This window comes from Chionomys nivalis, chromosome 17 (assembly GCF_950005125.1).
Source record: "Chionomys nivalis chromosome 17, mChiNiv1.1, whole genome shotgun sequence".
Lineage (NCBI taxonomy): Eukaryota > Metazoa > Chordata > Mammalia > Rodentia > Cricetidae > Chionomys > Chionomys nivalis.
The window spans coordinates 12606955-12633751 of NC_080102.1; the positions used below are offsets into that span (position 1 = coordinate 12606955).

General features: G+C 37.0%; 1 protein-coding gene across 3 annotated transcripts in view; it reads right to left on the reverse strand.

Annotated features, from left to right (window-relative positions):
* Positions 1-824: 824 nt before the first annotated feature.
* Trps1 (transcriptional repressor GATA binding 1) overlaps positions 825-26797 on the reverse strand; it is a 236252-nt gene continuing 210279 nt past the window's right edge. For all 3 annotated transcript variants that reach the window (XM_057791672.1, XM_057791673.1, XM_057791671.1), the window contains 2 exons: positions 10358-10480; positions 825-7451 (listed from right to left, as the gene is read on the reverse strand). In XM_057791672.1, the coding sequence (XP_057647655.1) occupies positions 6390-7451; positions 10358-10480 (1185 nt within the window). In that variant the 3' untranslated portion in view covers positions 825-6389. The remainder of the gene's footprint in view (positions 7452-10357; positions 10481-26797) is intronic.

The following is a 26797-nucleotide window of genomic DNA, read 5'->3' on the forward strand; positions in this document are numbered from 1 at the left end:
CCTACAACTTGAACCAGACTGTTAACCCTCAGGAAAGCCCCTCAGAGAGACTCTCCTGTTGTTTCCAAAACAAAAGACCAGGGAGAGAATGAGGGAGAAGAAAAAAAAAAACTGCATGAAAGGTTTGTTCCTTAATTTGAGTCCACCAAGATGAGCAATGAAGATTGCACAAGGAACGCAGATACTAATTACTCTGAAACTCATCTCCCGCTACAGTCAGTTAGTTATTTTAGGACCCACTTCGCAGTGACTTTCTGGTTAAAAAACTTGGTGAGTCTTGCCACATCCTTCCCTTATCTGCATCTCACCTCCCTCTCCTCTTTCAAAATTGCCCTTTGGGGAATCTTCTCTGATGAATGCTACTATAAGCAAACAACGTTTTTAAAGTATTAATTTAATTTTGAGATATTTATCAGAATCTTCTCATCACAAGCACATGGACGTACTAAGTAGAATAAAAGTTATATTTCTTTAAAAGGAGTAGGTAGGAACTGAAAGATAATTATTGGCAGATCAATACTCAACACTCAGTCTACTACTTAATAATTTTTTGAAATAAACAAAAAGTATCATTAATCTTTCTAAAAATCTAGTATAATTTTTTAGCATAAAATCTATAATAGATTGGTTAAAGAAAAAAAAACAAGTTGAGAGAAACCAATTTAATAGATCTTACAATATTTTTTTTAATGGTGACCTGGTTTCAGTGTCATCAATTAGGTTCAGAGCCCATCTATGTGTTACAATGTTCTGTAGCTCCTATTGCTACACAGATGAAAGTAAATTCATATAAACCATACCAAAGCCGTCAAGGATAACTGGTGGTAAAACTTTATTATTCAAGTTTAGATGTAACAGACATCTTTGCTGCCTGAAGATTGTTTGCATAAGAAATACACCAAGAACATGTCGTGAGTAGAAATGAACATGCACTATGAAAACAAAATGAAATAAAATGAAAAAATTCCATGTGTTGTAAGAACAGAACTACTATATCCCACAGTCTGATGTTCAAATCAGGACTACAAATTGAATGTTTTTTCTTATCAACATGAAATCATTCCATATGAAAGACATTTTCTGCTGGTGAATATTGCTGTTAGTTTTACATTGGCATTTTGAGATGTTTTCCATCCCCAACCCACCCCCAGATCAATCATGTTGTCAAATATTACACCCTAAAGAATTCAGCATTTGTTATTGTGGCACGTGCCTTATTGGTAGCCATTAAGAAACTATGGTCTTATCAGCCTTGTTATAGCCTTGCCTCTTCATAGCCAACACTATAGGCTGCTTAGTTAAGATATTTACAGCTCATCTTTAATAAAAATGATGCCAAACTTTCTTGGCCCTCGGGAACCAGAGCTTTAAAGAACCCCCTTGGCCACATAATAATACTTGACACGCCTGTGGTGCCCTCCAACCAAGGATCTCAAAGTGCTTTACAAACAAGTACTACATTACCATTATTATTTTTAATATTAATATTATTATTATTAATATACTTTTCCATTTTACAGCTGAGGAACCTGAGGCACAGAAAGAAAGAGTGATATTTCGCAGTCATTGTATTGAAGAAATAACGGGGTAAAACCAGGATCCAGTTTTGGGACTTGTGGGTCTGAGGAAGGTTAAACATTCTCTTTATGGTAGTCACTCTCGCTTTGCTCTGGTGCAGGACAGTATAAGCTTCCCACACTAATTTCTCTTTCAAAAGAAACATGCTTTTCAATAGAACATGTGAGCATACTTTCTCCATTTCCGTGTGTGGATTACTGCTGATTTTCACATTGTCTTCATCCCTGCCTTGGCACATTTCTGCCCTACCATCCTCCAGAGGGTCCATTGACTATGAATAAGTGGAAACGCTTTAGAAACTGCGGCACTGTGATCAGAAACACATGAGAACACTATGTACCAGCAACTGACAACCAAAGTCAGCACTCTACAGAGAAGCTAGTGTCTCTTGCCCTCGGCCAAATCTATAAGAACGCTGCTCTCCATAGGCCTGTTTCTAACCACTCTTAGTTGATACCCAGTGGCCTGGTCCACCTAACAGTACCTCCCTTTGGTTAGTATATTTCGTTTCATATCCAGGGTTGTACAGTTCCTCAGCTCTCTTTGTCTAACGAAGTCAGCAAGTCTTCACCTACCAGCTAACCAAAAATGCCATGTGGTATTATTTTGCCGTGATCCTCATCCCAAAGGCAGGTAGTATAATCCATCTCAACTATGGGCAAGAGGCTGGCATATGGCCCAGAGACAGCATGGCCACCAAACCACTAGCAGAGTCAATCCATGGTTTTACCTCCAGAAGGCAGATGTCTCCACTTTCTAGAAAGGTGTTGCTATTTGCTAACTAAGTAGGCAAGGAGTATATGAGTCTTATGACAGGTCACTTTGTGATGTTTGCAGCCACATGGCAAGAGGGTAAGAATTATTTTGATATCAATATGGATCATCTTCCATTTATTAAGAAAAACATTTCCCCAGGCATTTAAAATATATATGTATATATATATATATACATTTTAATGTTTTTGGAGCTGTATTTGCATTAAATCATAACAGATCGTTTGCATATGTGCAATCACAAACAGGATGTGCTCCCACAGGCTGCCACAAAAAGCTCTTGAAGATCATCGCTGCTTCCTTCTTCTCACTACAACCTTAGGACAGAATCCCCATGCTTGTTTCCTAAAATCTATCTTTACTAAAAGAGAACAGTTTAGAACAGAACATCACTATCTTAAAAGTGGATTTAACAAAACAAAACAAAACAAACAAACAAAAAAACTCAATATGACGTGTAGAGAGAACTGGGCAACTCGCTGCCATTTGAACAACAGAGAGGGTATGTTAACGTGTGAGCTCCATCCCTTTCTCGTGTACTTAGAGGCATGTAGTGTCTCTCTCATTCCACAATCTTCCAAGGTGGGCTGGCTCTTTCTGGTTTTTATATCCCAAACAACAGTACTTTCGTAGGTGTGGGTGAAGATGAGAGAAAGGTAAGAAAAGGAAGAGTGTGCATGAATTGGCTCTGGCCCAATGTGGGAGCCAAAGCTCAATTTAGAATCAACAAGTGATTCGAAAAGAATCGCAGGTGTGAAATGGCATACTGCTTTAGATGGTACATCCGTGAAGACTTCTCCAAGAGAGAAGAGTTCCAACATCATCTTGAAAGTCCTTCAAAAAAGGTTAAGTACCTAAATAGCTCACTTAAAATCCTTCACAATTTAAGACAAAACAATTCAAATGCCTTTAAAAATAAAAGCCATTTTTGTAATACACTTAGAGACATGGACTCAAAACTTTAGGTCATCAAAAAATAAGGAGTATTTTAGTGTTATTATAAACTTCCATCTTTTTTAAGCCCCAACTTTTCTCTACCAAAATATGCATAACATAAACAAACATGAAAACAAAATAATTAATAATAAAGGAATACGGAATAAGATCTAACATACCGATGCTATTCAAAAACCATCTACTGAAAGTAGACTGACCATAAATATTCCAAGCACAGTGATATGTATTTTCCAATGCTAGTCATTGCTCATAAGTCTGACTGAGGAAAAAAAATAATGGAATGAACACCAAAGGCATACATGCCAACAATGAAAAGTCAACTTCTGACTACCACGCTGAAGAGATTGCATAAGGATATCAAAGATATCATGTGCAATATTGCCCAAGTTGACCAAATTTCTGGTATGTTGCTGATTTGGCCACTCCACATATAATGAGCCTTGAGGATTGGTACAGTGCATTTTAATATTCTTTTTCCTAAGGAAATTAAATATTGTTGTTTGGGAAATCTCCTTTTTAGATCTCTGTCACCTCCCAGATAGGCCACTCTATTCTGAGATGCATCCGCCAAAACTCCCAAAGAAGAGAAATGATATCAAGTCAGTTGAAGGTCAAAGCTCCTCACTCCACCTCTTTATTGCAGTTCTTGTGAATATTAGAGATATGCCACAGACAGGTGAGATCAGAATGGGGTCCTTTAAAAGTGAAACCAGAGCAGAGGGCTTAGTCCTGATTCTCTTTCTTGCCATCTTCTTTTTTTCCTTTTTTTTCTTTTTTTTTTTAAACATGAAAATAAACCAAAAAAAAAAAAATGCAAGAATGAAGATGAGAACACAACATCAGAAAGGAAATTTTAACTTCATCCACTCCGACAGTCATGGACTGGTTAGCTCTACCTGCCATCCAACTCTAAGCAATGAGACTCCCGCATTGTGAGAGAGAAGCAAAACCCGACGAAACAGAACAACATGAAGCCACTGCGAATTAATGGAAAAATGGAGTGCAAACGCGGCTATAGAATGCAATAAAAACAACGGTGCTGCAGATTCCAGCAACACTTCTCAAAATGATCTCCAAAATGTTTCGTCTGAAACATAGACAAAGCAATAAAAAGAGGATATATGTTTATCATCTTAAGCATAACAAGGGGAGTTAAGAGCTTAAAATTTAAAAAAAAGTACTTGGAATGAATAGTGCTACCCTTGTATCCTAAGTAGGCATAAAAATATTTTCATTTCCTTCTTGTTTTCCACACCATTACACTGAGAACTTCCTTTGTTTCATGTTACCGTTTCCAACTTGAATGCACACACACGCACACACGCGCGGGCACACACACACACACACACACATATACACACACTAAAGATACCTACTGCAATAGAAATAGTTTGCTTCATAACCTGGTTTGCTACATTTGCAAATGTAAACAGCTAGGCAGAGCCAGAACTGACTCTAATGCATGATGGAATATCTTTGTTGCATACGTACACTGTAGAAAATAATTATTCAATATGTCAGGCACCATTATTTGAAATGTAATACATTAATATTTACTAGAAAAATAAGTTTTTTTTCCTATTTGTTCTCCCAACTTCTTTAATGAAATAAGTTAATCTGACAGTGCATCCAGTAGCTTGTAATATCTTCTACATCTCCGTGGCAAAAAAGAAACTACTGGTTGGGACGATATAATGCAAATTATTAAAGTCAGTCCTTGTACATACATCCTTGTAGCAAGCATTGAGGCTCGACTAACAGCACCTTAAACCAATTATTTAATGTTCAATTATTTAGCCCTATTTCCCTGAGCAGTTATGCTGAGGAGCTCTCCCTTCATGGATAGTTTGTTTCTTTTTTTAATTTTTTTTTTTACAAATCCTTAAGTATTAAAAGTACTATGAAGACATACTTCTAAGAATCCTATTTAATGCTACTTAACTAAACCTGTATAAATCTAATGAAGGGATTGATTGGTACATACACCAACTGTCAATCTGTGGTAACGTAACCTTGCATGCTGCCTGACCACAAAGTTTGGAAATTATATTTAACCAAAAGAAAATAAATAAATACAGCAGGTTACCTTCTAGAGAAATACCATGTGTTCTGAACAAATTCAACCCATGGCCTGACATTTCTATTCATCTAGTCTTTCGAAGTGAGAGGGATTCCTTTAGTTACAATGTGCCAAGTGAGATTAGTGACCAACAACAGGAGGCTTAAAAAAAAAAAATCCAAACCAGTTCATCATAAACAAGAAAGAAATACGTGGCTAAAATAAAATTACTACATAAGCATTGAGGACATTGTTTTTAAGAATGGATATATTTGGACAAAATGAGTCTAAACTGCAAACAAAATGACTACCAAGTACTGGAACATCTAAAGGACAAAAAAATATCAAAGAGGGGTGTGTATGTGTATGTACAGGCAGGGCTGGCCAAAAAAACATTGTGCCACCAACTGTCACGATTCGTACTGCTCTCTCAACAAGCCTAACCACAGTTCACATTTGGAGGTGTAAATCTGAAACATGGCCAATGAGAGGAGACCAATTTGAGAGGATACTGTTTTCTTTCTGTTGCCCTGGAGATGCATTTTTCTCCTCATCTGTCTGGGATTTCATGATGTCTTTAAATTTAGGCAGCCTTTTTACAGACTTTTGAATGAACGGGCCAGTAGCCAGCCTAATACTGCTTTCATACGATAGTATGTAAACGCTTTAAAATTCTAGAAAATATTTGTATCTTTACCAACAAATTTGCTATAATTTGATGGGCTTTTGTAAAGAGATTCCCCAGTATACATTAGGCAAGATATTTTTGACTTACTAGCTTTTTTTTTTAAAAAAATTATGTTTATCATTTTCCAATCTTTCTCACTGACCATATGTTTCATTTTAAAATCTTGGTAACCTACTCATCAAAAGAAAGAAATATTAAAAAAAAGAGGGAATTTCATGTTGGATAAGGCAGGCTCTATGAAGTGTTTTTAATAGGTCTTCATAAGACATTACAAGCTATTGAATTCCCATCAAGAAAACCTATTTCTATTTAATTGTGCTAAGTGCTAAGGTTTTACTCTTTAGGTTTTCCATTTTTTTCCGCTTGTGCATTGTTCCTATGCAGGCCTCTCTGGATATGTGTTGTGAAGTCATATTTGTCCGTGCAAAGATGCTGGCATATGCTGCACTGGAAAGGTCCACTGTCACCATGGCAACTCATATGCAAAGCGTACATCACTTCATCCAGAAAGACAATGCCACAGTGCACACATTTTGTCGAAAGTTCATCTTGAGTGCTTCTGTCAACTTTCTCCGTTTTAACTACATTCAAGGGACCTTCACTTTTTACATTTGGTGGCGCCTTTGTTTTCTCCTTGGAGGCACCATTTGCAGTTGGCCCAGGTCTGGAATGCTTGATCGCCAAATCAAGAGGAATGTCATTGTCTGATCCAACAGCTGAAAAATGAGGAGGCAGATTGAAGGTGGGATAAGGCACATAGTTTTGGCAAGGATTTGGTAAGCCAGGCACGTGACTCAAGTAGTGTGGATTCCCAGGAACGGAGAGCTTATATTTACTCCAGAACCGCAGCCAATCAGCTTCACTCTGGAAGTCATTATGTACAAAAGGAAGTCCAAAAAGTGGGTACTGGTACTTTTCAATAGGGCTGCCTGGCGGAGAATAGTTGGGGTGTTTCGCAGGTCTCATGTATTTCTCTATGGGACTGCCTCTCTCAGAACTTCCTTTCCCTTCAGACACAGATGAACTGTTTCCTGGATCTCCAGTACTTTCCTGAGGACTCTTGATCTGAATGTGCAAAGGCTGCATCCTTTTGTGAATATCCAGGGTTTGGCTGACCAGGACTGGCTGCTGAGCAGAATGGCTTTTAGTCAATGAACCCTGGGCTTCATATTTGCTTAGGCTTGGAAGTGGAATCTCTCTCTGGTGGCTTTCGTTTAAGTGATCTTCAGACCTCCTCTCTAAGGGGCTTCCATTGACCTGCTCCTCCCCACTTCCCCTCTGCTGCTTGTTGAGCTGCTCAGCCTGCAGGGCCTCTGGGTTAAGGCGCTTTCTCGTCCGTCTTCTAATGATCTGCTCGCCGTTGTTCTGTTTAATGATGTTGAGAGGCCTGGGTGTCTGTAGAGAGTACACACAATACATAAAAGAGAAACATTGAAAAATACATTCGGTGCATTTAAAATTCTTCCCAAGTATAAAGCACGCTTAAGTTCAAAGCTTTTATGCTATGGGCTCACTCATTCTCTTCTTTTTACTCCAAGCAGGATTAGAGGAAGTCACCAAAATGTCGTGTTTTAACCTCACTAAATAATGTCCATCTTTGAAGGGGCAGAGTAGGGAACAGAAAACATAAATTGTTTGATTGTAGCTTTTTTAGATTCAGTAGATTTGAGGGCTTTCACCACTGATGAAAAAATTGTGAGGAAAAAGAAATCGCTTGAAGAAATGATTTTTTTAAAAAAACATAACAAGCTCCTGAGTGACAGACAAATATATCCAAAAATGCAATTTGGGAAGCATATATTCGAAATAATGAAAAACAAAACAAGATAATGGTGCATTGCTATACACTAGCTACTAAACCACGTTTCTTCCCTGGCTCAGTTCTTATATCGAAGATCCAATATAATCATCTCTACAATTATCTCTTTAAGGGGAAATTAAAATTTAACAAGGCCAAAAAGGTGTAGACTTAGTCCAACGAGATTCTAAAATATAAGAAGAGGTGAGCTCTCCTCAGAACATGGAGATGCAGCAAAGAAGGTCACTAAGTACGAAACAGCCCCCACCAGACTCTAATCAAACTGGCAGGTTCAGCCTTCACAACTGTGAGAAAAATCAGTTTCTGTTGCTTTCAGCTACTCAGTCCGCCTCTGGTAGTGGGCCATGATGTTTTAAGTTGACTAATACATCTTTTAAAGAATTGCAAAAGTAGACATATGATATATGAATATCAGAGCATACATAATCAAAGACAGACTGTTATCAGAACTATAAAGAAAAAGTCAGGTAATCACCACATGGGATATTTGGCCTTAATTAGATGCTTCTGGTTGGATGATCCTCTATATATTCATTACGAGTTCACAGGTGAAGCATTAGCTGTGTGTTGAAAATTTACATTCCTTTGCAGCTTTGGTACAAATATCTGATCTGTCATTTTATAATACTCAAAATGAATGTTGACTTCTGCTCGGTTCACATCTTTTATTCAGCGTAGGCATTGCATGGTTGGTGCTCATGCACATGTTCAACAGGTGTTTATGTTATGTGACTACAATTTGCAGATAAGAGTATAATAACAATTAAAGGGCTCTAATTCTGAAATGAGGAAGGATAATAATTCAATGTATATTCATAGACTAAATTCTAGGAGAATGTCCAAATGTTCTAATTTTTCCCAAAATATAATTGATAATTTCTACATATATAAATATGTAACTTGTGACTCATTCCTAAAATATACAAACTTCAATACAAAAGGGAATGTTTTCAATATTAAGATGTTACAAATAAGAAACATTCAGAGACTATTTCTGCTGTTACTAGGTAGATTGAAGGAAAGAAAAACAACATACTTGCTACCGTGACTCAATTTTTAGTTTCTGAACAAAAGTTCTATCTGGGCTGGATATGCCACAAACATTTATGTTATAGAGGAAGTCCACGTTTATAAGGACATCAGTTTGTATCATAAGAATATACAGTATTTAGTCTATATACTACAAAGACGCTTGGAATTGAATCAATTCTTAAAATTTTATAATCGTTCTCTATTTTTTTTTTGGGTTAAAATACTTTTCTTTCTATTTTCATTTATGGTGAATTGGGGAGAAAACCCTCAAAGCTGAGACCATCTTGCCTCTGGAGAGCTGAATATTAAAATGAGTTTTAGAAAAATTTGGTTTATTTCACAGTGGTTAAATTATCATAATTTGGCTGAGCAGCAATTTAATTAATTCTTGGCCTGTTGATTGGCCAAAGTTCAATTAAAACCATTAATGTCAATGCTCATTAAACAGAGGCTTGTTGCTGTGCTGAGGGTGAAAAGACTGTGTAAAGGGATAGTGCGGGTCTTTCTACCAGCCCCATGCTAATGACAAAGGACCTCACGGTGTCCGCAATTAGCACCATCGCTGGCAGTGGGCATGTCTTTAAAAAGTGTTTTCGGTGTCCACTTGGGAAGACGTTTTGTCTCAAATTGTATTCCCTGCAGCTCACATCTTTTCACCGGCCTGTGCTAAGGGCCCTGGTAAAGCGCCAAGTAAAATGCACACAGGCACAGGGAAAAGTATTTCTACTTCCTAAGTGGGACATGGCTGCTTTAAAGTCGGGCCTTGTCAGCAAACAGACTCTCTAAACTTCAGGAACTTAAGAATTCCTGCTTAGATGGAGGACTCTGTCAGCTTACATTCTATTACAGAGTGAAAGGTAAAAATCTGAATAAAATTAATTCAAATAACGCCCAGGAGCCAAAGATAGCTGAAGACTCTAGACACAGAGAGTCCCTTCTGCTATGCTGCTGGGCCTGTCACTCAGGACCTCATCACACACCTCAGCCCAGGACCCCCTGAATTCATGTGGCATGTCCTGTGCCAGTGCTTGGTCAGCCCCCCAAGAGCCAAAATGGCTCTTGGAGAAGGTCAACTGGAAAGTGACTCTACAGAATGCTTCTACTTCTCTCTTTAACATCTGTTTGTAACTTTTGAGGTTTCTCTTCCTACCTAATTAACTCCAGCCAATTTGGTTAACCATTAATTAGTTCAACTATCTGTTTTGTGAAGTGCCCAGGACACTTTTTCCTCTTCTAAATCAGAGATTATTAAGCATTAACAATTATTTTAAATGTATCTCCCCATAACATCTAAGCCCCTTTTATAATAAATCATATAGACACCCAAAATGACTGTATTACACAACCCTGCAAAGACAGACAGCACAAACCACTGAAGAGGACAGATCAACCACGAGCAAGGCCTGTTCACTGGTGTAAACATCTCTTGAAGGGCTGGGCGTGTTCTTACCGAGTGCAGTTTCTGGTAGAGACCACATGCATTGCACACATATCCGCCATTTGCGTTCTTTCGCCATAGAGAGGTCTTTGTGGTCAGGCAATTGGCACAAAAAACACCAGAGCCTCTTCGCCTCTGAAACAGGAGGGGGGAAAAAAATCCAAGGTCAGAGGTGAGTCACATGATCTGGGGAGTTAGACCAAATCAACCGAGGAGTTTTGTCTTTAGACTAGCAACTATGACAGTCTAAAACCACACTGCCCATAATGAGGTCAGGTTCAATTGTGTTTAATAGGCACCCCTGATTTTCATTATAATTAACCCTACAGTGATGGATGAGGTGTGTGGAACACCAAAGGCTTTTCACAGAAACAGCTTTAACTTTTTGAACTTTGGGTTGCATGCCTTTAATGATGGCTCCTAAATGCTCAACCCTAAAACATACCTTTTAAAAGTGTCAAAACAAAAGCAAAAGAGACAGCACACAGCAATATGCTTAAAATCATTTGGAATATGCTACCTGAGCCTTCAAATACTGGTTAAAACAATTCATCTTGGAAGCCATTTTACACGAAGCCAGATTTTGTGCTTTTTTGCATGACATTCATACAACAAAAGTACTAAGACAGCTCATTCTGGTGTGTCCCTGGCGGTTTTGAAATCAGAAAGAGAACCCCTTCTATTCTCCAAACCTGAGAGGCGCTTTAGATACCGCTGCCTAGTAGCACAGGATTGCTAATGCAAACCCTTAGGAGGTGTCTAATAAAGTTCCACAACACAGTCCCGTCCCTGGTTCTTTCTTTAATCTGACCTTAAAGTTTGAAACCCAGCGGCTTTGTTGAATACAGTGTTGATTTTAGAGGTCTGAATTGCGCAATCACCAAATTCAAAGATTAGCTCAGAATATTTAAAAGTTGCTAATTAGTACTGTTGGTTGCTTTGCTGCGACCAAGCAGTGGTTCTGCTGAACTTCTCATTTAAACAAAAGTCAGGCTGTGTGTAGGCATAAATAGGAACAGATAGGAAATGGAATACTCTTGCAAAAAAAAAAAGTCTCACATCGTAGCTCAGTTCTCCCTTTTGCTAGGAAGCAAAGCTTTTAATGATAAAATAGGCATGTGAGATACGGAGTGGAAAAATCTTACTGCAGCTTAATTTTATTATAAATTAAATATTACAAACACCATAAGTCAAAATTTCAGGGATTCATAAAATTTCGGCAATTTATTTAACTAGAGTCTATACTGTAGAGAAGTGGTGTGCCTGCCAAAAAAATACAATGCTTATAATTGTACTCTGAGACATTTCAAATGGAAAGCTTTCTGTAGACATAATTTTGGCTTCGAGACTGGAACACTTTCTTGGCATTGAAAGGGCATTTGATTCATCGGGTGTTTCCCAATCTATCACTAAAAAGACCTGGTGAGCAGCCAGCTCCCTATAGGGTAATTTTTCCATCCAGATGCAAGTGCTATCAGAGGCCCTCGTCAGCTAAACTAATTATGATCTTGCAATGGCTGATGCCTGCTCACTCTAACATTCGACATCCTCCATTAATCATCAATACAAGGAAAATGAATGAAACGTAAAGAAATGAGGGCTGCTAAGCTGCACAGCTATAAAAATCCAAAATGAGAGCAATAACTTAACAAGATTGGGGGAATGTTTTGAGTGAGCACAAAAGTCAGGCTAACAATTGCCCTTTTAAACCAAGAACACGATTTCATTAGCGGAGCAGTTTGTGCCACTTTAGGTGATGTAATAAAAGCTAGATTTTCCCAAAGATAATCTCCAGTTCCCCTTTCCTGCCTTCCCCAAGTCACGCACAGAGCTGGGAAGGCAAAGTGAGTTTCCAAAGCCCCACAACAGCAAGCAACATCAAACGCTGGAGTCAGGAGATCTGTGGGTCCCCACTGGGGTCTGCCGCTAAAGCAGAGAACCTGCTGCCTCCCAAGAACCCACAAGTTGCCCTCGTCAAACAATCCCAACGCTATTCATCCGAAGTAAGCTTACGAGGTTGGTTAGATATGCGCTGGTAACATTTCAGTTTTATCTTGCCATACGGTCATTTTCCCCAGATCTAAGTAACTCGATGGTAAAACAATAACTCCTACTTGAGCCACATAGTCTGTGTGAATGTCCGTATGGAAATCAACCCACAGATATGGCTGAGGCTGCTCCGGTTTGAATGTGAAATGATTCACTACAGCTTGCTTTCCTTTTCTTATGCCCTGAGTGCCTGACACGGCATGCTAAAGTGGGCGTAATTCTGATTTCAGTGAACATTTCAGTCCTTGCACAATTTGATGCCAAATTCTCTTGCTCTTTATTGGGAGGGGGGAATTCTGGGATTACGGCCTTGGTTTCCATAGGTATACATTCTACCTATACCTAGCCATTACACACAGTTCAATAAAGGCTTTAGGATAAACCATCTCTCATTTTAAATATATCAGGTCTACTTCAAATTCTCAAACTCAAAATCGAGACGCTGTGGAGGTTCCAAGTCAGACTGAGAGCGAGGCAATAATATTTAAACCTGTTTTTGTCATTCCCAGAGCTTCTCTGGGAAATGCTACATAAACTCCCAGTGCTGAAACTTTCCCTCGCTTTACAGTGTAAGCTGTGTGCCGTTGAAAGAATCAGTGTGTTCACAGTATAAAACAGATGCTATTCAAACATGGCAGTGATGACATAACATGACCAGCCAATGCTCGGTGAGGCTAGCTACTACTGGTCAGAGGAATTTGATTGTGGCTATGTGTTTATGAGAAAAATCTGTAGTTTTGTTTTCATTACCTTAAATGTCGCGATGGAGCATACAAGACATGCTGACCATATCCAGTTAGTTATGTGTCAAATTTTACTTCTCTTCACTTGTCTATATCTAGTCAATTGTGAGAACGGAAAGCTGAGTCAGAGTGGAAAAGCTAGGTGTTCACACCTCCAATTCAATAGGAGCCTGCTTGTGTTTGGGTGGAGAGTGGGAGGGAGGTGAGAAATATTTCACACATCAAATGTTAACTCTCATCTCCACAAACTTAGCACTTCGGAAACTCTTGCAGAACCCTATCTTGGGGGCACTGAAACTTCTTAAAGCGGCAGAGAAGGTAGAAAAGGTTGCAAGTTTAGTAACCACAAACCCTCCTCTCTCAAAGGCACCACACTGACGAGAAGAAGCATGACTGGACCCAGGAAGGTATTTCCTTGAGGTATGCATTCCCTGGCTTCCTTCTGGGGCCGAAAGCAGCCCACTACGGAAGAAGGGTAGGTGAAACCTCTCTGCCTCACCTCAAAAACAAGCTTTGCCCTACCCAAGGAAAATCTCCATGAATTGATTCCACGTCTACCCCACATGCCTAGAATTTAGTTTGTTTTCTCCTTTACAGTGAGCTTCTTAAGAAGAGAAACCATGTCTTCCAACAGTCATTGAATATTTTAAATGGTAGACACCACCGATAGTGCTGGAAATATTATTGCTTGGTATTATTTTCACCATTAATATTTACATTGATTTTTTCCCCAAAAAATAAACGTTTTCTACACAATTTATGTGAAAGAAACAATCAATTATGTTCTGAAAAATAAAATCAAGAAAATAATATGCTATCTAGTCTTGTTTTCCACACTTAACTCTGGGTAGTAGTGATGCCAGTTTATGGTCGATGCTGGGGTTCCTAGGTCAGGCAAGGCCAAAGACCAAACTCTCCATTATTATACATAGCCATACATTACTTATGGTTCTACACGTCCATGTCTGGTTCAAATCACAAGTTTCACCATTTCCTACAAGGTATTCTTAAGCAATAGTAATAACACATACTGCTTTGACCCTGTGCTGGAGAGTGGAGAATTACAGGTCTGGAGGAAGGGCAGTGCTGCGGAGGAAATGATAGGCATAGTAGCTGGTGGATTACACGATCTGCACTTCCAGAGGGATGTGTTTAGTGCTAATCTCTTCTCTCAGAATGAAGGAAAGCTAATGACTTAAAGACACACATAGGAGAGGTAGTCTCAGCCCAAGTGTATCATCTTCCTCTACTGAGTTTCCGGGATGCTACCGAGATGCGAGCTCGTCCTCCAATCACAAACCTACAGAGAGTCAACTCAGCTATCAACTTCTACAGAAGAATCCAGCATACATAGTCAACAACTCAAGGAAGGGACACATATTTTGTCTTTAAGTTCACACCAAACCACTGTAGGACTGTCATTACAGTAAGTGGTTTGCAAAATATGCGACCGAGCTTTGCTTGTACAGGGCCTGGCTTCCTCAGTAAGCGGTGGATCGTTCTGTGCTAAGATTTGGCACACGTGTGGGTTAATCCAGATATGACACAAGGGGAAAAAATTACCTAAATTGTTTCAGCTGCTTTTATTGCTTACTTTATTTTATTACTTGAGAATCACCCAGTAACAAAAATTTTAGGGTTTTCATGTTTCATTATTAAGACGATCTGAATTTACCTGATTAATAAATGGAAAATTTGATTGAATTATTTATTCAAGTGGCTTAGCATTCAGAGACACGACTTCATCTCTAAGATATTAGAGGTCTCCATTGGCAAAGACATTTCTGCAAGAATGATATTTTATAATAGTTTTCTATGAATAAGAACCATTCTGGGACCATGTAATTATATAACAAGCCTTGATAGGGAGAGTATTTACTCACATTTTTTATGGTTTTATATCTTAGCCATTTTAAATCGAATCAATCTGAAATTTGATATACATGCTGTGAGTCTGGATGTGCCTCAAATATTTTTTAACTCTTTAAATATTTTCTGTGTTTATTTGATTATATCAAAAATTCTTTGCAAATTTCATTTTAAGGAAATACACAGATGGCTACGATAGAACCTTCTGGTTCAATTTTGCAGTAATAAAATTTTAGTGGTAAGTTTAATTCAATTCACTTCTGGGAATAATTATTGAGTGTCCAGCTTGTGCCTGGCACAGTGCTACAAGCAGGGGGCTAAGCAATACACAGTTTCCCATGGCCTGGAATCTTGCAGATTTTCCAGTGGACACACAGCTGATGTGCCGAGACCATTCATGAGTACTGAGAACAAATTAAGTGGAAAGGTTTTCAAAGGATTTCCCATAAGAGCAACTATTTTAGGGTATAAAAATGTTCTAATCAATAGAAGATTGTCTATTGGTTCACCTTTGTAAAAATATGTGATAGTCTAAGATTTCAGAAACAAGTCATTTTTTTTATTGCCCATTAGTAAGAATATCCTAACCTTATCTGCCAATGAGTTGGACTAGCTACAACTTAATAATGTGCACCTAACAAAGCCATATCATATAGATTTAACAATTATTGAACACATTCTGAATATTATTCTTAGGCCTGATTACTTTCATTTACCACAACAAGACACAGAATGGTATATTTGTATTCATCTTCTCTAGAAATAGAAGTGTCTTATTGTACAAGATCAAATAGAACACCAGAATAAAGACTGATAAGAACAGTGGATGACTTGCAGTGATCAGCTTTAGAGTAACAACCAGAATTATTCCAGAAGAGCAGGCTAGCCAGTAATTTAATGAGAATAGGGCAAAAATTCTGCCAAGAGAAAGCAACAGTCACCAATATTCTGGACGACTTTTGTTCCAAATAAAATTATGAAGAATCAGTTGGAATGGGCTGTCCAACATGACGACGCCTGTTTTCAAACAGCCTTTGCTGTCTTCAGATTTCTCGCCAGAAAACCAAAGGGACTCTACAAAATTCAGCTAAGCTCCCCCTCTGCCATCACCTATTTCAGAGCTTGGAAACAAAACAAAACAAAAACCTGTTTACCCTGCTTCTTCAAGTGACAGACAGCGTATCAGGGATGATAGCAGACACACGTAGAAACTGAAGAGATATACCAGGAACAGAACCCCTGTTCTGGAACTCGAGGAAATTCACATTCTGCTCATCACACACTGTACATAAGATGTTTTCCCATGACGCCCAACTGCAGTGGTCCAGCGACTGTGAAAGCGCCAAAACATTAGCTCCAATATGAAATAAGTGACCCCAGAAGCATCACAGCAGAAAATCAAGATTTTCTAACATGCCTCCCACTAACTACCCAAACAGCCTTCCAACATGAATATTTGAGAAGTTCATTGCATAGAGTCAAGAACTATTTCACAGATCTGAAGGTGACATCACTTTTCCCTAACATACCTTCCATTTGGCAAACGAGCTAACCAGCTATTCACAATACTTAGGAATCCTGCCACAGAATCAGAGCCGGGAAAGGCCAGCTCTTTAGACTTCTGGCCCGTGCAGCTTCTGTAATAACACTCTGCTGCCACAGCAAGTATGCATTTGGACAGCTAAAAATATGGTTGAAAATTTATGTCTGCACTGTCGTCTTTCATTGCACATGAAAGTCATTATTGTCAAAAGACCTACTGAAATTTTTCTATGCTGACATTTCTGCAACCACAAAACTGGTTTTACCTCTCCTTCAGCTCCAGTCATCGGACAGTTGTTTTCCAGGGGCCTTTTCTCCAGTGTCAGTGACAGAATCTGACACCGGAAGAAAAATATATATAAAATAAAAGGCTTTGGGGAGGGACTGGCGAAAAATTTAGCACCTTCTAATAAAATGACTGCCTGAGAAAACATGGATTGATTCGACTAACTTATTGTATGTTTTATTTATGCAATATAGCTTATAAGCACATTCATCATGAGAATGATTTGCAATATAAAATCTCAGTGGCAGAGCACTATTCCAGATTCAGTTTATAATACAAAGATTTCATCTTCCCCAAATTTATATGGGGAAACAAACCACAGCTTGGACTGTAGATCTGCCCAAACACTGATGTCTGTGATTTGAAAAGAAGCAAAAGCTTCAATATTTTTTCTTACATTAGTTATCCAGATGATGATAATAACTAGCCCATGAATAGCTACTGTCCTCAAAACAGTTATTTATGCATATATGGTGCTTAAACAGCTTCTAACGTTATTAGAAATTATACATTCTTAAAAATGTTATTATATTTTTCACGGGAAGTAATAGGCATGCAAAAGACTTTAAAAGTAACTTCAGCATGTTCAAAAGGCTGCTCCTTACAAGATGAATCCCCTGAGTAGGCAGAATTCAAAGTATTCTAGATTCAAGGGGTAATAATTATTATATATGTTATTTCAATTTAGGTTTGATGTGAATTTCTTGATATATTATTTTTTTTGATGAGGCAAACGACTTACAATAGTTCTTCACCTTATATACGATCAAAAAGAATACTGATTTCAAAGCTGTGCTTGCCATACAAATGTGAAAACCTGAGTTCAGAGTCGAATCACCTTCTTAAAAAGCCAGACGCAGGAGTGCACAGTCCCAACACTGTGCAATCAAGGGAAGTTGGACCCTTGGAGTTCCCTGGCTGATCAGCTTATAAGAATTGCTAAGGCCCAGATTCAATGAAAGAGCCTGTCTCCAAAAACCAATTTGAAGAACCACTAAGTAACATAATCACTGTTGACTCCTTGCTACAACATCATGTGCATATACCCCTGAGTGAACATGTTTAAATGTTCATTCTGAACCTACACACCCATATACACCACACACACACACACACTATATATATATATATATAATCATCCTGGTCTCAAAGTCTAGACAAAAAAGGACACAATCAGTTTCCACAGAATATTTTTAAATAATTATCGGATACAGGCTATTTTGACTACTTTTAGTCTCTTTCTTAGTATTCACTGTGCACCTAATATGTGTAAGATAATATGCTACAGACTTCATCTCACCAGAACCTTCGAAGTGATCTTATGAGGTACATATTATTACTATTCCATCCACTTTAAGGATGTAAAAGGCGAGGCTAAGCCAAACTTTGGAAGTATAAATTAATAGTCATGGAACGAAGGAAGAAAAGCCTTACTTCAGAACCATAGCTCCTGATTGAGTTTTTGGTCTTATTACTATGGAAGAGACTTGAGGAAATCATATCAAAAGAATTTCGTCAGAGCAGGGCTTTCAAGAACTTTTACCTCATCTTCCCATTGCAGCTGAGAAATGATATAAGTTTGGGGTAACCAAAGAAATGACTTGTCCTTGATCAGATACCATAACAAGGTTCTCTGGACAGAAAAGACTTCATGTAGGACAGAGATGGGGACCTGGGGTGGATGCGACCACGATTTTTTGATTCTGATGTATCCTCTTCCCCACCAGTAAAAGTATCTGAACTGAGCTGCTGACAAGAAAAGTTGGTGGCACAGGTGACAGACCCTTGTAAAGCCTACCACCTGCAAAGGATACTGCAAACTAGGATCTCTGCTTTTCGACACGACTTGGTTAGAGATAAGATAGAAAAGGTGCTGCTGGTATTTTGACATGTTGGATAACCAAACACATCAGGTACCAATTAGCTTTCCTTTACACATTTGTATGTTTCCTGACACATACCTCTCACAGTATTTGACAACATTAGTATAAAAGACCATTGACTGTCCCAATTCAGGAGGATAGTTTATTATTTTTACCAAATTCTCTATACAAGTAATTAAAAAATATTAATTTTCATCACTTATTCCATTAGTGTCTACATGTTTATGATTTTTGTCTATCAATGGAGCATACATTTATAGATTTCTTAAATCAAATACTTTCCATATATTCAAAGAGGAAATATCCTCCATTATGAATACTTTGTAGTTTCTCCAGTCTAGAGGATATGATACAAAAATATCAAAAATATTTTAAAAATTATTATTAAAAAATAAATAAAAATTTATTTATTAAAATAATAAATAAAAATATTTAAAAAGCATTATTCCTCTTATCCCAAAGATGGTAACTATTTTTATTCATTTAAGACACTAAGAGGGACACCTTCAACACACACAGACACTCACAAACATACACACACATCGAAATACACACACACACGACCTCCCTGAGGGAATGTAATCATTAAGTATATAAGAAGTCAGAAATGTTCACAGTGATATTTAAACGTATTTGTGTCCATGATGAAATTCTGGTATCAAATACACAATACAGTCCTCAAATATTTAGTTCAAAATGTGAGTTTTAAAAACACGAGTGTGTATATGTATGTGTGTGTACATATGTGTGTTATCTACAAGTAGGAAAATGATGCTGAATTTCACTCACATTTTGAATCTTTAAGCTATTTTAAAGTATTATCTCATTTTTATGCAGCCTTGTATTTCTTAAGGACACACGCAACGGTAGTTATTAAAAAAAAAATGATTCAGATGGCTAATATGGGCACCCGGTATATGATGTCATCCTTCAGACAGAAGCCCCATCTTTATTGGGAACTCGGCGATGACTGCAGGTAAAAAGAACATCAGCAGAAAACTCGGTTATCAAAGCACTGTGCAGACAGGGACTTCGATGCTGATTCGTAAAGGTTTAATAACATGATTTTTAAAAAGGCTACTTGGAATTTCCTTAGCGATAATGATGTATTTTGTACTAACTGAAATCTTTCATGGAGAAAACCGCTTCTTCTTCCATAACTGTCCCCGTAAATTACACACAGAAGTCCTATACTAGACTACCCCTCCCCCATCAACTACCTCACGTACACTGCTTCCTTTTCAATTACCAACTTGTCTGCAGTCCCATCTGTAAAAACGAACACATACCTTATGCTGTCCCTCTCTGGTTTTGTGCATCCATTAGTGTGGCTGGCTGCAGCTGCTCAAGAAGAAAGCAGTGATTGTCTTAGCTTTGATAAGTGTATGTGTGTGTGTGTGTATGTGTGTGTGTGGTGTACCACACACATATATTTATGTTTCACTCATAGCTTCACTTGTATCTGGCCCTTTGTGATCTGAGCTTTGTTAATCACACAGTATCACAGACCACAGCAAAAACTACTTCATTGCACCAAAGACTCTCAAGATGACCACTCAGTCATCAGTACCAAGAGGAAGAGTTCAAATCCTCTCCAACGTTGACATTCTCTATATGGAACATAATATCTGTAACCAAATCCAAGCCCCAGCAGTGCAAATGCAGACACACAATCCCAGCTGAGTGATGTCTATTTCATAAAAAGGGCTCTGAAAATAGAATACAGTAACTTTTTGCAAACTTTATTTCTACCCGTCATGCTTATATATTTTTCTGAAAGAATCAGTTTTCCCTGTATAGACACCACTAAACTGCCCATAGTATCTGCAGAAGACATAAATAAGCTGTAACTAGGAATTACCGACCATTTCTCCAAGTAATCTCCCCATTAGACACATGTTTGCCCCCTGTGAAGAAAAACTGAACTTCAGAAAGAATAGAAAAAAATTGCCAAGTGATAGAAATAAAAATATTTGGAATAAAAGGGGTCACAGAGAAGCTGAAATGAAAAGTTCAATCAGACATAAAAATTAAAAGAGCAAATAATAGCTTATTTATGATCTATCTGGAGCATTCTATATTTAAAATATTTACTACATATAAATCAAAATTATTTGTCATATGAGATTCTTCTCTTGGTTAGTGATTTTGAAACGCCAGAAGACCGACTCTAGCCAGTTTTTTTATTAAATTTTTATTAAATTGCTTCAAATCACCAAACAGCTTTACATTCTGGGCATTTTGAGGAAGAGACAGAGTACAGGGACCTAATTTGCATCTGAAAGTTGCACTTAGGGGCCTGGGGGAGTCTGAGCAATGGACCAACTTTAACATTCATATTAGTGTAGCTTTGAGTTCAATAGACACATCTCACTACTGATAACTTAGTTGAACAGACCTTATCAGAACAGTCATTGTTGACTTTCAGTTATTCCTTTAAAACATGTTTGTGCCCATGTATCCAAGGAAAAATGGTGTGAGTGGAAGAATCATATTTCAAGTGTGGCTTTTTCATGAAACACAAATTGCCTCATTTATGTTGAAGGCCAAAGACAGATTTACAATCAGTTTCACTTTGCTGAAATTCAAAGCAAAACTTCTGTGTCTTACTCACAATATACACTCTCTGTGATCACAAGAGGTTTTGTTGGCTCAAGTCTCTAGAGAATTTACAAAGTGAATGAAAATTCCACATGTTGACATGCGTATTTGAACATGTGTGCACATTGCAAACATACATGTTCATATGCTGCAAGACACAAAGGTATCCACTAAAACACTTTCAGAGCTAGCTTGGAGTGAAATGACATGGCTTGATTTTATTCTCATTAAGACAACATCATATTTTATGTGGAAATGTCATACAACTGTGCATCTTAAGAGTTCTTATGGACTTCCTAAAGAGTTAAAAATAAACATAACTACCCAAGAATATTTAATAACTCATGATATAACTTAAATTTGTATATAAAAGATGTTAAAGAGCATGGTGGAGAACTTAAGAATGTGTACATTACTCCAGATTAAGGATGATTTACTTTAGTAAGTGGGGAACAAAGTATACAATGCTATTATGAATCCCTCATTTTATCACCAATTCGTTTTACTTGTAGGTTACGGTGTACTCTCAAGTCACATGCAAAACCAAATATTTAACCATGTATGGGAGACTGGTCCATGAGTACAATACTTAGTGCTGAACATTTATTTCTCTTTTCACATCAGAAGATGATGACTATTTTAAGAAAGATTTAAATTATATTTGCATAGCTGATTAGTTTTTGACAAGAGGCTATAGCTCAATAACTATGGCTACTTGTGGATTTGCATCTGCAGATTCACAAAGGAAACAAATTCACTTATATTTATTTTTATAATAAGAAAATTTGGGCGGATGGTGATCTAAGACTTCTTTGTAAAAGTTACTACTTTAAAAAGATTTCCCATTATTAATTTTATATTTAAAATATGAATACTCTTTTACCATGTCAATTTTATTTTCTCCTACAGGGTCTCTATTTCCCTTTCCTGCTTTTTTCACTGTATTTCAAAAGATCTTAAGGATTTCAATGCATAAATTCATTTCGGTAATAAATTCACTTTGATGAGACCCATGAGCCTATCAAGGATATATATTTCATTTTTGTTTGTCTGTTCAATATTAGACAGGATCTCCTTGCTGCCCTGGAACTCACTGTGTAGATCAACAAAACTAATTTTAAACTCACTGAGATCCACCTCTCCTTCCCAAGGGCTGATATTAAAGACATGCACCACCATGCCCAAAAAGTTATACATTTTTTTATTAAAAAATTTGGAATTTATCGAAAGAATTGATGCCTTCTAGAATTTTCTATAATATAAAGGGATGCTTTATGGATCACTTCAATTTATGGCTGATATGTTACACATATACAGTTACAGAAAGATTTTTTTTCATGTAATGAAGATACAGAGGGTATACACAGAAAATAACAATGAATATTTAACTCAACAGGAAACAAAAAGTTGGCTAGCTTATATTTGTATATATTCATACCTAGAAAAACTTGTAAAATAACTAATTTTAAGTTATAGCTACAAATTTATATTGCTTGTAACCTGACCAATATTCTCAATTAAATACACACACACATATATATATATGTATATATATATATATATGCAAACACACAGTTAAATCCATATCCATATATACTTTTAAAATCTGGCTTGAAAGTCTTCTATTTTAATATGCCTAAAATATCTAAAAGTCAATGACCTTACCTCTTAATATACAGATAAAAATTTAAACTCTGTTTCTTTCCAAATGTAGATGATTTCTAAGATAGAACATAAAATGCCTCTTAGGTGAAAAAGTGATGTGGGACTAAGTGGTTCATATTACACCAGTAGACATGTCATGAGGAACTCATTTGTATATCATCAATAATATTTGTAACATGCTATGCTCCATACAGCTGTACACTTGCTGATTTTAAAATAGATTAAGCCGTCCTTTTATTCTACCTAATAATTAAGATTTTTTTTCAATTTGGAAATATATGAATATGCATATGAGTTTAAGCAGAAAATTTTACTTAAGTTTACTATACAGCCAAATTTAGTATACTCATGTATATATATACTGGGCAATGTAAAGGAAGAAATGACAATCTTCCTTTAAATTCACCTCAAAGAAGGAAGTAAAAATTAATCAGCATAAACTGACTGGTAGTATGCTAAAATCTAAAGTAAATCACATTTTTTAAAAAAAATGGCTGAAGCATTTCTTAAAGAAAAGTAGTCAAAATTTTAAAGAGGAAAATAATTAACAGAGGTTTGGCTAGTTAGTCAACTTAACAGAGGGCTTTTATGTGCCTCATTTTACAAATTTCAGAAAATGAGCAAATTATCCCACTTACATCATTAACTTGACCCTTTCTAGGATCTGACCTCCTTAATAGATTTGTTTTATAAGGTATGGCATTGTGAGCAGCTGGGCTGGTCTGCCTTGAACTTGAGGGCTTTGTTTTGTTTTGTTTATAGGGTGAAATAGTCAGGATTTACTAAAGCAAGTATGTACTCTTTAGTAACAGTGGGGGGAGAGAGGGATCACATATGGAGGAAAAATGTGAGTTCCTATCTAAACATGTCATTTTAAAACACAAGGAAGACACTTGGGCAATTATGAACATTTGACTAGTTAAAGACATGATGTAGAATGGATTTGAAATTATCTCCACAAATTGTGTCTATTATTATAAAGAGCTTTGATTGCTGAAATGGAAAAGACACACCTGGAATGTTCTGAGCTCCCAATCTCTCATACAAGTAGACATGGTTGTGTGCCCATCGTTCAATGTGCTATGTTCAGTCAGTGAGTAGAAGATGTTGCGTTTCAAAACCCAACATAATCCAGGAGAAAGGTGGACAGTTTCCTAATAATTCTCTAGGTTTGGTATGGCAAGAAATGTGCAGCTGTGATAGGAGCTTTTTATCATAAAAATAACAAATGAAAATAATATTTAATGTAGCATTTAAATAAGTAATTCAACTTAATCTGAATTTTGGTTTTACTCAGAATTCTTTTAATGTTACAAAGCACATCCTCAAGAAGGAAAATAAGTTTTTAATAGTTCTGACTTCTATCCCTACTCAATTCAGTATCCAAGTTTAATCTTGTAGAAGTGGTTGTATTTAAGTATAATTTTTCTACTTTGCCTTTACATAGCAACTTGACCTGTAATTCAAAATAGCCCTCATCCAAGTAATAAATTGTAGCAGAGAATGAAAAGTATATATGAAAGTTATTCTTTATTTCAATTACACTTTTATTAAATTAATATCTTCTTATCTGTTTGGTGACGTTGATAGTTCCATCACTGTGCAATATCCCACGAGCACTGTGCTTTTCACAAGAGGTAGAAACATTTGAAGGAAAAAGAGAAGTCAGACTACCCTGTTTCTAGATTCTTGAGGATAATTGTTACCTACATTTCTCTTTTAACCTTAAAAAAACAAGCAATGTCTGTTTTGCTCAGAGCAGCTGTTTAAAGGTCATGCTTCTAGAATTCTTTCACCTTGAACAGGGTTAGGGTTATTTTAAAATAATTATTGTCTGTCACTAAGACTGTCTTTGCTGCATATACAGCATGGCATGTGTATGTCATACACAGAGTGACAGTCCACAGAAGATCTTGTGTTCGGACTCATCTTCATGTGCATATATACACACAGTTTACAAGGTGTATGTACTGACTTATTTAGACTTCAGAAAAACACTAGAGAAAAATTTTATAGAGAATGTAGACTCTGTAGTTTGAGTTATAATTAATAGAAGTCAGTCATATAGATTTAAAATTAATATTCCAAACAAATTCTTAAAATAATTTTCATTTAAAATTGACTTCTGGAAAAAAAAAACATTTCTTTATTTTTCTATGCAAGCTAGCACGGTAATAAAATCTCTGACTATTAGCAGAGAGACTTTGCTTTTACAATCTGAAAAACAATTTCATAATAAAATATAATAAATGTTTTTAATATCTGTTGAGAATTCCTTTTTCCATTGAATTGAAGTTCATAAAGTGAACTAAAATCAGTATCTTGGAAACACATATTTGAGTTCAAAGTTTCAAGTTTTAGATGTGTTTGCTTTCCTGAAGTGTAATTTTTAACATGATGCCATTGGTGCAATTTTGTCCTAGAACTACAATTAGAATGTACTTCAAACTCATCATAAACACTGGTTTCCCTCACCTGCCTTCTCAGTTGATTTAGATTTTCCTTAGCAACCAATGCAGAGACTCTCCACCCCTTTATTTCTTTGAATGTTTATTACCTGTTGAAATCTTCTTGGCTTGCAAAAGTAGCAGCCAGGACAGTTATAAACTTACAGCTTAAGTCTTGATATTTAAATCTGTAAGCGGGGGATTTTCTTACGCTTTTAGAAAAAGACATGAAAAGGCATAGCTTCCCACCAAATCAAAATTTTTGAGTCATTATAACATACAGAAGAGATAAGATCTTTATTATTTCATTATGAATTACTAATATAGTATCTTTGAACACAATTATGAATTAAGTTCTGGTATTCAACCTTAAAAAACCTGGGCCCTGTGTTACAGTCCCATAATCCTAGCTACTCAGGAAGCCAAGCCAAGAGGGTTGTACGTTCAAGGCCTGCCTCAACAATTTAGGAAGATCTTGTCTGCAAATAAAAGCAAACAAACTACATTGGGTGGGATATCACTTAGTGGTACAGGGATAACATGTGTGAAACCCTAGAGTCAAACCCAGTACTCTAAGATAAACAAACAAACAGGAATAAACATTGAAAGTTGTAGTATCTCTAGGTCTTCCCTTTTAAACTTGTATTTTTACTTACAAATTTTCTCAAAGGTAAACACTTGAGAATACGCACTATATTGATTTCATCTGTGATAGAACATCAATCTCTTGAGGAATCATTACCATTTCTAGAATGAAGCACTCAGAGTATGAAACTAGTGATTCAGAAGACAGAATTCACTTTCCTTTGTGATTGTTATGACCTGCAGAGCTGTTCTCTGCCAGGGACTCAAAGCCACTGCTATAGATGGGGATTCAGATCAGTTTTAAAGGAAAGGCTTTTTGCAATAGATGGTGATTAACATAGAGACAGTTTGAGAGACTTTGGAGCATTCATTCCTAAATGGGATGTCTTCATCAAAACCCTTCCTGAAGCCTCAGCCTTCTATATAGAAGAAGGGGTGAGACCATGTTAACAGACAGAGGTGGTGGATGACATCATGGAAACAGCATCTTACAGACACAACAGAGGTGATTACACATATGAACTTACAGAGATGTGACAGGTTTAAATTAGACAAAATCCCAGCACGAGACAGGGAAGTGCACACAAAATCTCACACCTAACCAAAAAGCTATTCGCAATTGGTACCTGATGGGAAATAAAATCCATTTGGTCCAATGGAGTGTCACTGGATATGTAAGCCAAAAGCCAGTGTGGGGGTGTGGGGGCCTATGTCTAAGAGTAGTTAGACAACCCGAAAGAGACTCCATGTTATCCCGCATGCCTTTCTTTTTGTCTCGGCTT